This window comes from Corapipo altera, unplaced genomic scaffold (genome assembly GCF_003945725.1).
Source record: "Corapipo altera isolate COAL_440 unplaced genomic scaffold, ASM394572v1 0, whole genome shotgun sequence".
Classification (NCBI taxonomy): Eukaryota; Metazoa; Chordata; class Aves; order Passeriformes; family Pipridae; genus Corapipo; species Corapipo altera.
Genome location: NW_020884872.1, coordinates 76,087,121 through 76,102,949, shown reverse-complemented (window position 1 = coordinate 76,102,949; position 15,829 = coordinate 76,087,121). Strand labels below are relative to the sequence as shown.

Sequence of the window (15,829 nt, the reverse complement as noted above, 5' to 3'; positions counted from 1 at the left end):
GTGTACTGGGTGAGCAGGCAGTAGGTGTATTGAAAACGGGCTGAACAGCTGGGGCCAGAGCATAGTGATAGTGGTAGAAGGTGTGTTTGGAGGCCTATAACTAATGATGTAGTCCAGTGATCAAAACTGGGTCCAATCCCATTTAACATCTTCATTAATGAAACTGGATGATGGTGCAGTGCATCCTCAGCAGGTTTGCTGGTGACACCAAACGGGGAGGAGTGGCTGATATACCAGTGGGTCATGCTGCCACACCAGAGGGCCTTGGATAGGCTTAGGCTGTGTCAGACATGAGTCAGTTTGTGTGATGTACAGAGTACTCCCACTGCAGAGGAGCCTTGCTGAATTTTATCAAATATTAAACATTAAGAATATGTTGTTTGAGCAAATGCCAGTTTAGAAGAATCAACCGTATTTATGTTGGATTCATGCAAGCTGTACTATTTGCCCTGCTGTCTGGGAACAACTTCACTTGGAGAAGGCATATACAGCAGGCTGCACAGTAACATGTGCTCAAAAAAAAACCCAGATCTTTTTTTCTTTGAAACATGATTTTTCTCGGAGCGATGAAACTAACATGGAAACCATGACACTCTCATCTCCAATATCTTGGTCTGCATTTAATGTGGATTTAACATGGGGAATGGCGGGTTGGTTGTGACTGCTTTAGTTCTTAAGTAGCGTTTTGAGTTTGAGAGAGGCATGCACAACCATGAGGATTACTGGTATTAAAAGGAGTATGAATAGGCACACCTCTAGTGGAATGAATCCTCATGTAATTGTCTCAAATAATCATATCTGGTGGAGAATGAAGTACAATCTGTTTGATGGTGATCTTTGTCTTTCTTTTTTACTGGACTTAAACACTCTGTTGTACTCACAGCATTCTATAGCCCTCGTTCTGTCAGTTTTGTGAACTTGATTGTGAAGGAAAAACTTGATTTTTCTGTGTGGCCTGTCAAATGCTTCTGTTAGTTAATGATAGCCTGAATTAGGGGCGGTGACACTAATCTCAAATGCAGAATATTTCCTTTCTTCTTCAGTAAGCAGTGTGTAGTTTAAATTGGACAGAGAATTTTACAGGAAGGAAATTAATGCTTATTGATTCGTGTTATGCTAATATGTGTTTCCTTTAGGTACGTTCCATGGAGCCTAACCCACCACAGTTTACGTTACTGACTTTTGAAGATTTAGTTGCATCTGGTATTCCAGTTGCACCTGAGGATTCTGCATATTGGGACAATTTTTGTTCAAAGCAGGAGAGTCCAGTGCAACAGAGTTCACATTCAAGATAAGAATGCTTATAAGAAAAAGAAAATTGTTGAAGATTTCGTGCTGTTATTCTACATAATTCCAAGTATGGGAATAAGTGCATGTGTGTAGATGAAGTGTGTTTTTCATTATTTAAATTAACAACCTGATTTTCACCTTTTCAAAATTGATACTTTATCAGAATCTTAAGGAAGATACAAGTTTCCTTGCTTAAGGAATTCTGAGTGAAAAGCCTAAGATGGCCACATGCTTTTTTGCATCTCCTTGACTGTGGTTCTCACACTTTGATAAATATCCATGCTAGGAACAGAAAGCAGACCTACAATAATGTTGTTCATTAGTTAACAAGTGTTTAGTATATAAAAATGTGTTTCCATATTTCATTTTTGCTGAAGCTTAAATTATGATACTGCTTTTTCTCTTATAAATATAACGGGTTTATTCTCAGATGAATGAATAAAACCAGAAAACTGGTACAAATGAACTGCAAATATGGGGTGAGATGAATAGAGAAATTTCAGATCTAGATTTCTGGGGATAAAGGAATAAATTTCATATTAGAGATTAGTTATTTCTACATAGAATCAGTGTCTCCAACCAGAATTTTTCTGTCATTGGAAAGAGTATTAAAAGTATTAATAAAATTATTTATAATACCGTGCTTGCATCCAAGGAGAGGACAAACCAATTTTATTAAATTAGAAAATTGCACTTGGTTTGCTTACCAGGAGTATGATAGTTTTCACAACTGTATCTAAATAGAAAGGTTACAAAACCAAAGGTGTTTGTTTTGGTTAGTTTTCCATGAAGTAAAATCATAGTTTCCAGTGATTCAGACAGAATCATGTAGAAGATTGCAGTTACTCACATTATGATTTTTTCCAAGTCTTTAATTTACACTGAACTGTTTGAAAAGTAAGACTAATTTCCTTTTAAATCTTAGATAGCAATGAGATTAGTTGATGGGAATGACTTGTGAAAAGCCACTTGAGTCATGTTGTTTCATGCAGTGCAAATGGACAGAATTGTTACACTTCCTTTTACTGCTGTGAGAAAGAGCAGCTGGATAGTTGTGGAATTACCAGCTAAAAGCATGCTGCTAAAAGACAAGCAGGACATTCCGACTCCTTATGAATATGAATGATCCTTCTTGAAGTCATTAGAAATTTTTCTGGGCTCTGTGGTGTGGAGGCATATATTGAAACAAGTGCTGTTTGTGTGTACAGATAAATTAATCTCACAGTTCTAAGATTAATGTTTGGGGTTTTTTTATATTTCACTATCACACTTTTCACTATTATAAACATAATTGAGCCCTATATCCAGACATGGCCATAACACTGACTTCCTTGCATTTCCTCTCAATATGGTCTTAATGGCTACCGAGTTCCTCTGCTGTTTTAGAAATACTGGTCCAGCACAGCTCCAGCTTCTCACACTAGTTCAAGTTCTTGGCCCAGTCCAGTGCAGGTGAGCTGACCTTTGCTGTCTCCCATCATTCTCCTGCAAGAAGTGTACCAGTTACATCTAGAAGCCTTCAAGACTTTATGTTCTCCAGAGCTCCATTCCTTCATCTGTTTTGTTTTCTAGATACTGTCCTTGGCATGACCATACTACATACCTGGGTCCTAGAGGGTAAGCTGCAAAATCGCAAGCTCTGCGCTACATGAGCCTTTTCCAGCAGGGTCTTGGCTAGGTAGTCTTTTTCACTGTGGAACAGGATTGCCCAGCCTTCCTGTTTCTCTCTCATAGAGATTTAGGTCAGATCTACTGGCCTAGACTGTGTATCAACCCAGTGTTTTCTGAGAAGAACTTGTTAATGGTCTCTGATCTAAAAATAGTTTTAAAAGTTTTGGTCTTCAGTGAAAAGATTGTGCAAAGGGAATAAATGTGGTTTAGTTTGGACCCTGAGATTAGCTCAGTCTGGTTAGAACAGGGTTGCGGGTTCAGTCCCTGCTGTACAGGCCATTCACTCTATGATGCTGGTGGGTCCCTTCCAACTGAGAATATCATGTACCTCTGTGATTATATTACCGTGTTCAAACCTTTTTGTATCTTGCATCAAAATTGTCAGAGTGGATTAGGAACTTCAGGGGTCAAAACTGTGTTCAAGGCAATTTGCAGTGATGTGACAAGAGACCGGTGCCATTTGATATGAAAATCTGTAACTTTTCAAAGTGGATCATGAGAATTCACTCCTAGCCTTTTACAGAATCTGTAAACTTACACAAGATGCATATTGTTACTACCTTATGGGATCAAATGCATTAATGTGCTGTCTTAGACAAGAAATCATAGATGCTGCAACAGAAGTAGTGTATATATGATTGTAATATACATATTTTTGGTAAAATCCAGGCAACAGCTCAACTTTAAACAACCATCTTGACCCAAGACACTACAATAAAGCAATGATCTGCAAAGAAGATAGAAAGGAAAAGATAGTTATACAAGTCAGCATAGACTGCCTCTTCGTTGGAGCTTTACAAGATTATGGTACTGCATTTAACAAAGAAGATAAGTGGTTCTTGGTTCAGAATTGATGCAGCCAAGTTTAAAAGAGCCTGTACTCCTTAACTGCTGGCTAATTCTGCAGGTGTCTAGACATCCTGATACGTGCTTCATTATCCTCCAGAATACAGATAGTTTGGAAATAAATTCTGAATTCTCAAGAGAGAAAACAATTCAAAAATGTTTTGTTTTTTCTTCAAAAAGTCACTTTTTGTAAGATGTTATATTCTTGTGGTGTACATGCAGTTTTTTATGGCCAGATGCTAAATATGAATCCTGTTTCTTCTAAGATTGAGTATAGTTTCTTTACTGAAATAAAAAGTGGGTTATTTTGTGTTTGTGTTGTCTATTTGTGGTTATTTTTTTTATCTTGCTGTTATTTAGATCCAGACATAGAGGAGATTACTGAAACACTTGTCTTGCAGTCCTCTGCTGTTTTGGAAACAATTCATAGGACAAAACTGTATATTCTTAATAATATCCTTTGGATGAATCATGATTCAGAGGTCTGGATCAGCTGTCCACTCCTTGCCTCCTACAATTTTAATTCCATAACGTGCAACGCAGTTTCTTGGCTTAACTCTGACAGAATTCTATGTTGGAGTGAGTGTCTCATCATTTGGTCAAAATTGCAGTAGTGTGAAGCTTAATGCTCGTAAGGAAGATACACATTTTCAAGTACAAGGCTACAGTGCTGCACAGTGTTGCTTACACATGTAAGGAGATATCTGAAGATTTGTTTTTTAATTATGACGTAGAACACAAAGGTTCTTTAGGTTGTAGTAGGAGCTTCACACAGAAAAAGAACTTTTACTTGCACTGTGATGTAAACAGGAAGAAAATTGGTATTTCAGCTGAAATGCATGTTTTGTTCTCCAACATGTAGAGTACTTAAAAGGTTGGCCAAACTTCCTTTTTAGAAACATCCTAGGGATTTAGGTGTGTGCCTGTTGACATCTGGAGCAGGGTTTGGGTGGAAAGCTAACACCAAGACTCCCAGCAGATGCAATTCCAGACCTATAGGCAGTGCCAGAACTTGGAAAGACAGATGGAGCTTTGGTAAATAGTAATGTTCTTATGAATGGCAAAGCTCTAAAGAATTTGGTTGAGGGTTTATTTCAGGTTCATGTTTTTAGGCTTTCAGTGTTGTAGATGTACAAATGTCTCACTTTGAATTTGGTAGTTACCTCATAAACTTATTCAGGCATTTAAGTCTAGTCAGATATTCAATAAGGGCACTGAGATTTTCATTGCAAACTTGCCTTTTTTGTTAAAACGCCTGAATTAGCCGGTGCATCAATTTCATCCTGTTTCTGTGTGTGTTGGTGTGCCTTGTGCTGTGCCCTCAGTGCCACAGGACCTGTAACACATCTGAGGTTCCTTTTGCTGCAACAACTTTCAGTGGGGCTAGTCCCAGTGTGATGAAAATTCCTGCTGGCAGGTTGGTGATGCTGAGCTGAGAAGAAAATGTTTTGGTTCTATTACCAAACCCTAATAAATTAAAGGAAAATGTGAATATGGGAGTTACATGTTAAGACTTTAACGTTGTACTGCAAATAATAAGTAGTAAATGTAAAAGGCAAAGTGTGTTAATACTAACTTTTAGCTCACAGAAAGAAGTTCTTAGTTCTGCTTTACTCTACAGTCTCAAAGCAGCTGAAATTATTTCAATCTGTTTAACTCAGTTTCTTTTTTTCGCCTCAAGGTTAAATAGTAGTATCCATATTACACACTTCAGAGTCCCTGTTAAGATTTCCCAACTATCTTGTGAGTTTCCCTTGTCGAGGTAGCTTAATGTTTCCAGCCTTGGTTGATTGTTCTAAAAAATTTCTTTCCTTTAATCTTGAAATAGGTTGAAGTTGACTTAATTAACCAGTTACACACACTTAATCCATGTGAATCTGTAATGAGAGACAGAAAGAAGGAACTTAGCCTGCCCCTGAATTTACATACAGGTCAGCCACTTGCCCATTCTCCTGCTTGATCATGCCCTGTGTGTCCAGCACCCTGTGTGCCTGCGGAGCATGTTAGCTGTCCAGGCCTCTTCGTAGCACTTTTCATTGCTAAGTGATGGCAAAGGCTGAAGTTGGATGATGAGTCTCAGAAGTTTTCATAAAAACACATCAGCAGAAGCAACAGCAGAAGCAAGGGCATGACAGGGCAGTGCTTCACCCAAAACCTGCTGCTGCTGCTTGAACAGCCGGTGGTCACTTGGTTGTTCAATGTGACACTGCTTTGGTCAAAGGAGTGGAGTATATACTTCTACTGAAATGGCTCTTAAGCAGCCTCATTATTTCTTGAATTACCTCACTCAGCTGAATAACATCACTACTTGATGTGACTGAATATTAAACTAATTAAACTATTGGATGACTGATACTTAGTTTTGATTTTTTTTTTTCTCAGCTTTAGGAGCATAGTTTAATTTATCATGGCTACCCTCAGGTTAGTGGATTCTCAGCCTGTGTATCTGTTGATTGTAAAGTGTACTTCTCATCCTAATTGACAGCTTTTATGACAGGCACAGTGAACTGCTTACTCAATGAGGTCACTGATCTCTTTGTAAGAGAAATGGAATTTTCCTGCAGGTATTCAGTTCAAACACTGTCTTCTGAATAAAGTAATATTCTCAGCAAGCAGTGTTTACTACCTGCATAAAAGCATTTTGTTAATCTTGTGACAGTTATGTTGTCTACAATTAATTAGCTGCCTATACAACATTAGGAAAATAGATTAATTTTGTATAGTAAAACTGTGTGTGGATCGAGGTTGTACTTCAGTTTTGTACTTGCACATACCACAATTAAAATTATCATGTGAGTGAAAACAGCTTATTACAAAGAGACTGATACTTCTGATATCATTGTTTCTGCCTAATTGTCTGTTAGGATCTTCAGATGATTTGCCTTGTTAATTTAGAATGTTTTCCCTAGAGTGCAGTAGGATATATATTTGCATTTCAGCGGGGGCAGTCAGGCACTCCTGCTTGCAGAAATCAGTGTTATCTCTTGGTGACCTTTCAGGATAAAACCAGAAAATAGCGAATTCCGAATTGCAGTGGAAGCACATTGATTTCAGTTGGAACTGGTAAAGGCAGACATGCTGGCCATACAGGTATGTAACACTGGTCATGTAAATGCCCTTAAGTAATCAGAAAATAAGTTTATCTTCTGAGGCTAGTGTGCAGTTAAGGAAGAAAGTAATATCAGATAAAGGCAGTAATTTGTCCTAGAGTGAAGGGCTGCTGAAGTAGTGAAGACTCCTTGTATGTGCTAGGAATTCTAAAACAGATCTGATTTATTTATTTATAGAAGTCAATTTGGGGACTTCTGAAGGCATGTGATAGAATAATATGTTTTTAGTTTGGTTTTCTTTTTTTGGAGTGACAGGAGTTTGAGTTATTGAGTTTGTATAAACAAACTTTTAAAAGGCAAATAAAAATTCATTTGTATTAAAATTTAAATGTGTTGATGCCAATATATCTGTTTGCTGTGTTGCTATGGACTTGTAGCATGCACATACATACACACATACATGTATGCACATATAATACACACACACATACACTATACACAAAATCAGCCTTAAAAGAACTAGAAACTAACCCCATCTTTATTAACTCTGTAACCAAGAATTGCAAGAAAAGTGCTTCAAGTAATACAAATGGTACAAATACTTTGGGCTGATGCAAAAGAAAATTTGTAGCCCAGCAGCTGAGAAATAAAAAGAAGTGCTTTGAACAAATAGGAGAAGGAGCAGATTAAGACATAACTTTTTTATCTGTTGGAAGCTTTTATTAAAATATATGAATTAAAAAACTCTGAAAATGAGTGAATATAGGTAAATCCCCTTTTTTTTCTTATTTTTTTTCTTTGTCATTTAATGATTGGTACTTTGTATGAAGGAAGTCAATAACAGAAACCAAAGAAACAAGACTGCATTTGCTTTAGTCCGTAGTTTTTTTCTAGTTCAGCATTCAGTGGGATGGGAAAATCTGTGGTATGTATGTTTGAAGAGCCCAGATGCAATTGTGTCAGAAAACAAATGCTTCTGAGAAGGAGGAGTTCTTGAAATTGTGGATTGGAAAGTAGAAAAACACCTGTTAATTAGAACATCTGGGCACATTGAAGTCAAATAACTACCGTGTTCTGCTTTGAAGAGAATGGTCTCGGTATAAAGCACAATATCAGAAACACTGCCAACATCTTCTCCAGGCAATACAAGTCCTGTAGGACTTAGACAAAATTACTCTTATGTCTGTAAAATAACATTATTGGTAAGAGAATGATAAAGAGCATAAGTGTTAACAAAAGCTGAACCAAAACTCCTTTGGATTCCTCCATCCTGAGGTGCAGAGCATGTTAGCTTTTATATGCCTGCTAGAGATGATTCCCCAGCTCTAGGGAATCTAGTTTCTACCATAAGACACTAAGTCAGATATTTGTCCATTACAGTGTGCAGGTCTTCCGCCCTGGGCTTCAGGAGTGTTTCTGAGAGCTCTGATAATTCAAGGAATTGGTAAGAAGTGTGAGTCAGGCCAAGCCCTGCAAACTAGTCTAGCACCTGAGCTGGCATCAAACAAGATTTTGGAAGAGGAAGCTTTAATTCTAAAGGTAAGTACAAGGGCAGCTAAAGTCCAATTCTATATTGAGCAGTTTACAGTGTGGTATTTGTGGCGAAAACTATTGTTATAAGATTTATAGATTCTAAGATAAGACTCCAGTCTGTCTGCTTTTCCTTAACATAAAGCAAACCATGCACTTTCGATTACCAGCAGTACAGGACAATGGCACATTGGGGAAGTAAAAATTAAGAAGTCTTCCAATTCTGGTGGTAAAATATTTTTCTCCATTCCTCTACCTTCCAAAATGCAACATTTCTGTATCTCTAAATAGATTTTCTTGTCATTATTATATAGGACTTTCTGTTTATTTTGTAGGTCTAAAATAGCCTTCCTTCTATTTTAATCAAGGAAGTGCATGTGGTTATGTTTTAACTGGATGCCAGCTAATATTAAAGTGTCATTTAGAATTAGTCTCTGCCTGCTGGCTGTATTTCTGTGCAATCATAATAAAATCACATCTTGATGCCCCTGTTTCCCCTCTGTCTGCATATCATCAGCTGAAACTGCAAACCCCTTTTGAGAAAGAAACTGACTCCCAATACTTAGTAAAATAGAGGCTCAGTCCCAGCTGGAACCTCTTTGCATTACTCTTACATAAATAATGCAGGAATAATTGAATCCCAATGATGACAAACCTAATAATCCAGCAGCAGCTCCTTTGAGCTCAAATGATGTTGTTGTTGTTGTATGTGGGAGATCACCCGGAGTCACTATTCTGATACAAGAAAGACTTGGCTGTTTGTCTGCTGATGCACTAAAGAGATGAGCAGAGACCTTGGGTGGCTCCTGTGAGTGGAGATGTCATTGCCACCTTGGCATGTTGTGTCTCTCTGTCTGAACCAGAGGTGGGTTTCAGTTGAAAATTCCAGCTGGTTTCATGCCTTCCTGCTCCTTCATTTGAATTAATAACTCTGTAATAGAATTACAGAATATCTGTGCCAGTAATGTTTATACAACAGGCAGTGTGCCAAAGGCTTGACAATATCATAACTTAATTAAATGTGAGCATATGTATGAACAAAAAGATAATTCAGTTGTGCTTAGGGTATATGGCCTCTGTTTGCCAGGCTTTCCTGTTTAACCAACAAGTTCTTGGCCAGGATATTTTTATCTTCTGCAGGCCAAGGTCTCACGTGATGCTGGTTACATTCCAAGCCAGTTCACAAGTCCTTTATAGGCACAGCACACTCTTCAGCACTCTCCTCCTCCTGTTCATATTCTTTTACCCCTTCCAGTTTAATTTCCTTCTATGAATGAACACCTTTTATGGGTTATGAATGAATAATGATTTATTCCCTCTATGGAGGACTGTATCTGAGTCCGCCTTGCAGTAGAAATTGTCCTTCTCTTGTCTACAAAGCCATTCTGAGCAATGGCCTTCCATTGTGAATCCAGTGCAAATCTGGATATTCCACCCCCCCTTTTATAATATCCTTTTTCTCTTTCTCTGTTCCTTTTTTTCTGCTGATACACTTTCCTCTTCTTCAATCTAAAGCCCCTTCTGTTTTTCCTCATAAATCCACATTTTACTTACCAGGTTGCTTCCTCTTTCTCTTTTCTGCTGCACAGTCCTTGGATCTCACACTGCTGTGTGCTACCTATGGAGCTGGGGAAAGTGCATCCAGTTAGACCACCTCAAGCTACCCTGTGACACTGTTTTCAGGCAGAAGTACAGTCACCCAGGTTCTTGCAGACATGATGCCCACTCTTGAACAGCAGAGTTACAGTGGGGTTATGTTGCTACTTTAGTTCAATAAACACATGTAATTTATCTTTCTGAGACAGGACCTGAGATTATAATGAGATGAGGAAAGTGTATGGATTTATGCCACATGAGTCTGACTGGAATTGTTTTCCTCTTTACATGGGAACTGCATCAAGTCATCAGTGCATTTGCTTCCTCTCATGTAAAATGGGGTGATACATTTCTATTGTGCAGTGGTTTGATTTGTTTAGTGCCTCAGAGCCCTTGGATTCAAGCTTTTAAAGAAATTAAAAAATTCCGAAAAATTGTTATTCCAGTTGTGTCTATGGGTTTTGGAAAGACATCAATGGATTTTGGAGGCTTTAGTAGCTTAATGTTCAAGCAGAAATCAGCATAATCCACTGTGAAGGTTCCTGAGTGCATCCACGCATACTTACCACCAGCAGAATAGAGTTTAACTATAGACTATGCCTGCATGGATACTGCTTTCTTTACCTCTAGCAGTGTGGTTAGAGCCAAAGAGCCAACTACACAGCCACTGGAAGCCCTCTGTGGTGCACTGTGGCTCTGCTTCTTCTTTGGACCTTCCAGCCTGGCATCGAGTCAATTCAGACAAAAATGTTCAAATTATCAGTTTGATGGAAATGGTGAAATCACACATAAGGTAGTTATGCCTCCTCACTGAGATGGTAGATCCTAGCCAAAGGACTGCAAAAAACCAGATACCCCACCAAAAGAGTTCAAAAAATAGGTAGCCCAACTGTGCAGCAAGTCAAGAAAGAGCACTGGTTTCCCAAGGTATATGTGAACACTCGGATTGCAACAGCAACTTTTGATGAGATCATTTCATGTAAGGGGTGCATAAAGTGTAATTTTTAGTCTTAAGGTATTTAGAACTGTTTCAGGATAGAATAATTTCTCATAGGTATCAAAATGTAGTAGATAGCTGGAGGCCACACTGCTAAGCTGTAGGAATTGGATAAATGTTCATTTAATGTGACAAGTGAATAGTTTTATGTTAGTTTAATGCTTTCAAAAGATTGTTTTATATTGTAGTTGGTTATCAATTATTTATGTTTTACAGCACAGGAACAGAAACAGTGACTAGCTTAATTATGCATAAAAAGTAAAATAATAATTTTATTATTTTCTGCATTGCATAATAAGTTGTCTATCATTTCCTCATGAGAGAAATATAAATACTTCCATATATTTGAACACATTTTCTAATAAATATAAGCTGAGACTTTGCTTCTCTTCAGTCTTTGTCCATTCAACAGAATTATGAGGTCCAAGGTACTTATTATGTCATCTGTGATAGAGAATTGTGTATCTGGATATTGACCTTCTGGCAACTGACTTGTACTGGACAATGAACAAAGATGTAATCAAAGCAGCACTTGATATAAAACTGGTTTGCTGCTTCTCTTCCACTAAATATGTAAGATCTGCATGGAAGCATAAGAAATGAAAAAGATTGTGATTGTGGGAATAACATGAAGCAATCTAGGAAACTTTTTTTGAAGTTTTAAATTACCAGCCAGTTTTGATAGATTTTAAATATTGTGGGGCAGCTTCAAAAAGATCTCAGGAACTGCCATGTCTAAAAGGCAGATGTATGAACCTGTGGAGGAAATCTACAACCCAGAAACCTTTAAATAGCATTCTCAATAACAGAAATTTTGAGCCCACATGGAGATAAGATGTGAAAGAAGAAGCAGTATCTTCTCAAGCCTGCAGGATGGACAACAGGGCAATGTATGAGCTGGAATTCCAGCATTGTAGGTGACAAAGCCCAGCAGGCAGAGACCCTAGACTTTTTATGCCTGCAACCACTTGAGAAATAAGGGCAACAGACACAGAACATCCCAAGGTACATTGGGCGCCCACTAAATCTCAATAACTGTTTTAGTTTATGGGATGATGGTTTTGAAATTCTGAATTATGTTAATTTGGTATGTTTTTAAATTATGTTTTTAAATTCTTAATGTTATGTCTGACCAAGGAAGGAAAATGTAATAAGCTCTGTCTTTACTGAACTCTGGTAAGAGCTGAGCAGTGTATTATGCAGAGACCATGCTGCATGGTGGCATCTAGAGAGAAACAGACCTCAGACTCCTTGCAATGTCTCAAGGCCTCTACAGCGATGGAGGCAAAATTCAATTTTTGATGAAAGCAAAATAATGAGAATGCACTGACTCTGCTAGAAAATACATCATTGCCACCCTTTGCTTCCCTCCCTTTACTCTGCTATATGTCTAATGTAAAGACACTACTCTACCTTCAGATCTTCTCCCCCTATTTCAGGGGTGGGGCACGGGCAGTAGCTGGGTGAGGACTGAGCTGGATATGCAGCAGCATGGCCCAGCTCTCACTGGAACTGGGGAGGTCATTAGATGGAATCACACAAAAATGGTAGCAGTGACGGCTGACTTACCTACCTATGCCTGAAGGCAGCTGGAATTAAGCAGTGCAACGGCCAGGCAGGCAGAAACATCTGGAAAACTTGATATGCATTTGGGATCAAGAGTTTGTGTTGGCAATGATGGTGGACCATTTTTGCAAATGCCTTACTGTCCTACATTTACAGGATCAGCATCCAGGTTAGCCTGTGGTTAGTCCTACCTGAATGCAACAAAGAGAATTAGAGCAGGCAGAGAGATGTGAAACAAGCAGGAGAGTTTGCAATTGATGCATCCAGGTAATTGTTCTGTAGTCACTGATTGAAAGATGGGCCAGGAAGGAGTCAGACCCATGTGTGTGAGCTGCAGTACTATATGGGAGCAAATGAGATTTTCTCCTCTTTGGTTCCAGGCACAGTAAATCTCCAGAAAAGATTCAGACAGCAGAGTTCACTCATCAGCTTCCTTTTTTACCCTCTCTGTGACTTGTCTCAGCAGTTGCAAAAAGGAGAAACAATTTTAAAACTGAACCAAGGCTTATGCTTTAGTTTTTGTTTTGGACTCACACAGGCTTATCCTCTCCCTATGTCTGATATAATCATAAAAATGTTAGAGAAGGTCAAATAGTGTTTCAGAATGCTTTCTGGAGAAAAGCCTTTCCCAGTTTCTTTTCTCTGTTCTGTATATTATATTCCATATATATGATTACTTTTTGATTTCTGTTTTTTTTCCCATGATTTTATTTTGTTTAAAAAATTGCATCGTTTCAGTTTGAGCAGAACAGTTGTCTTCTCCAGCTTTCATTAGTTCAATGTCATATATTTTATTCTTAAATTTGAAACAACTTACAGCATATGATAAAGGAATAAGAAGAACTATTTGAATAAATCAGCCTGGGCTGAACAGCCTTTAAAATGATCCTAAATGCCAGTATAAGTTAACCCTTAAATTGTCTCTATAATGTAGTTATTATTTTAAATCTTGCAGGAGAACACATTTGTGGTGCTATTGCCATACAGCTTGCAAATTTTGATGGATGTAAATGAGACTGATTTACCCTGGATCAACAAAGGCAGGTGTACGGACAGACCTCTCTGCCACTAGAGTATGTCCAGCTCAGAGGCTCCCAGTGGGAGTACTGAGTTCTGATTTCCCAAGGATCTGGAGCTATGCCTAGGAAGAGCAGAAGCTCTATCCACTCACTGAAGCTCTGGGTAGGTCTTTTGTGTGCTGTATTTAACTTTGTGTTTCAAATTTACTATCAAGTCAGATCTTCTGCACAAGTACAATTGTGTCGAAATCCACCAGCCTATTTCCATCAGCCTATAGAAGACCACTCACAAGCTGAGCTGTTACCTTGAGCTTGCTAAACTGTTGAATTAGCAGTTGTAGATGTCTGTGCCATGGCTATAAAATAATTTCCAACGCTACTCATTTCACTTCCTAAAAAAATCTTTATATCTTTAGTTAAATAGTAACAGCTAAATAATGGTCAAAGCACCAGTTTAAATGCTTTATATTCTCATTGTCTCCATGCCATCATGCACCATTTAATAGTCACCATTTTGTGGTGCAGTGAGACATTCTGCTTTGTTCTTGAAGACTGTTCCCCTTGTCTCGATGCTTGCTGTAAACCTGACAGGTTTTATTTTCTTTCTTAAATAAATAAATGCTGTGAGCCACACTGTTAGCAGGCCCAAATCAGTTTAATTCCACAGAACTTTGCAGATTAAAACCAGCTTATAGTTTGGCCCAGTATTCTTGAAATAATGATCCCATTCAAAATCTGCACCCTGCCCGATGTTTTCAAGGCTGGCCTTGATTTGAGGGTAGAAATACAAGATGTCTGTTGTAAATCTAATGATGCATAGAAAATAACGATTTAAACTAAGTGGAGCACAGCTTTTACAACTAGAAGCCATATACGAATTATGAGAATCGCTACTATTTAAGATGTGTTTATAATGTTTATTTAAATGCAAATGAGAACATTGCTGCTCATATATATGTTTATCATTTTGTTTCACTTAGTCAGGGAAAGAGCTTTGATAAACTTTCTGAAAAGAATGCTTAAAACTTTTTAAAATAAAACTTCTATCAGTGCAAGAAACAGATGTGGGGGTGTTTTTAAGTGAAAACTGTTTGTTCAAAAAACCTGCTGAAATTTTCAGTAAATGTTTTCTGTATTAGGTATTTAGAGCAAGCCCTGTACCTTGGTATATTGCAAAATAATAAATAAAGCTAAATCAATAAATGTTCATCCAGTTTGCCTCTTTGTGCTGTAAAAGAAAGGCCTCCTTCATCATATTTGTGATTCATATGCTTGCCCTACTGTCCCCTTTTGACTAACGCAATTCATCAAGCAAAGGTTGTATTTGTCATAATTCAAAAGAATATAAGTGCAATGAGATGCTGCCCCTAAAAGATACACAGCACATGATTAAATCAAACAGAAAGCGTATGTTGCGTAGGCCTCCTCTAGAGAAGTCTGTGGGCTTTTGAGGACTCAGTTTTCATCTGGCTCAGTTCCCTTAACTGACCTACGCATCGTGGCTCCAGTGCTTTGGAAAGAGTACATTCAGTGAGAATGCCAACTTATATCCAGCTAAACATGGATGCAGCACTAGTGCTGGTATAGGGAGTGGGTATTTATTTTGCAGTCTGTCCACAGCACAGATATTGTGCAGGCTGCAGGAATACCTCCTGGAGTGTTCCTCTGAGGTGTCTGCAACTGAGGAGTCTTCCACAGAGAAATTATAGTATTTTTTTTGTCTTTATTTCTGTAACATATTTCTGAAGTCTACCTAAAAATGGCAGGAAAGCAGAATAGTAAATAGAAGGCTAATAACAGAAATAGGAGACTAATAATTTCTAATATTTCCTGAAAAACTGCTTGTCTAAGTAACTAAAACCATTGTAAGTCATTATGAAACCCAATGGCCAAATGTTGCTGTGTAGATAACATTTCCTAAAAATTTTACTTAGCGGTTTTCCATTAATTTTTAAACTAGCATTATGTAACTACTTCAATTTTCAAGACTCAATGAACAGAGAGATCTCTGAAACTCGTTGCTTTTCTCTGTTCAATCCTCATACAGCTAAATCTGTTGGAATAAAAACCATCTAAGAATGTATAAACTAGATAGGGGGTGATGTTTTCTTTCCGATTAAACTGGAGGAATTTTTTAGTAAGTCACTTCAGCATTTTTAGGTGAAATTGCAGAGGTTAATATGTGCTGTTAAGATAGAGCTTGTGAAAAAATTGTTTCTTGATAATTATTTAGAATCTGCTAGCTACAACCTGCACCATCAAAA

The 15,829-nt window shown here is 37.9% G+C and overlaps 1 protein-coding gene across 9 annotated transcripts in view; it reads left to right on the top strand.

Annotated features, from left to right (window-relative positions):
• The window catches only part of AASDHPPT (aminoadipate-semialdehyde dehydrogenase-phosphopantetheinyl transferase), a 29,759-nt gene extending 25,842 nt beyond the window's left edge, over positions 1–3,917 (top strand). For 2 of the 9 annotated variants that reach the window (XM_027634430.1, XM_027633979.1), the window contains one exon: positions 1,137–1,388. In XM_027634430.1, coding sequence (XP_027490231.1) covers positions 1,137–1,295 — 159 coding nt within the window. In that variant the 3' untranslated portion in view covers positions 1,296–1,388. Of the gene's footprint in view, positions 1–1,136; positions 1,389–2,657 lie in introns of those variants that run through there. The other 7 variants (XR_003526106.1, XR_003526094.1, XR_003526114.1 and 4 more) reach the window with 7 other exon arrangements.
• Positions 3,918–15,829: the final 11,912 nt, after the last annotated feature.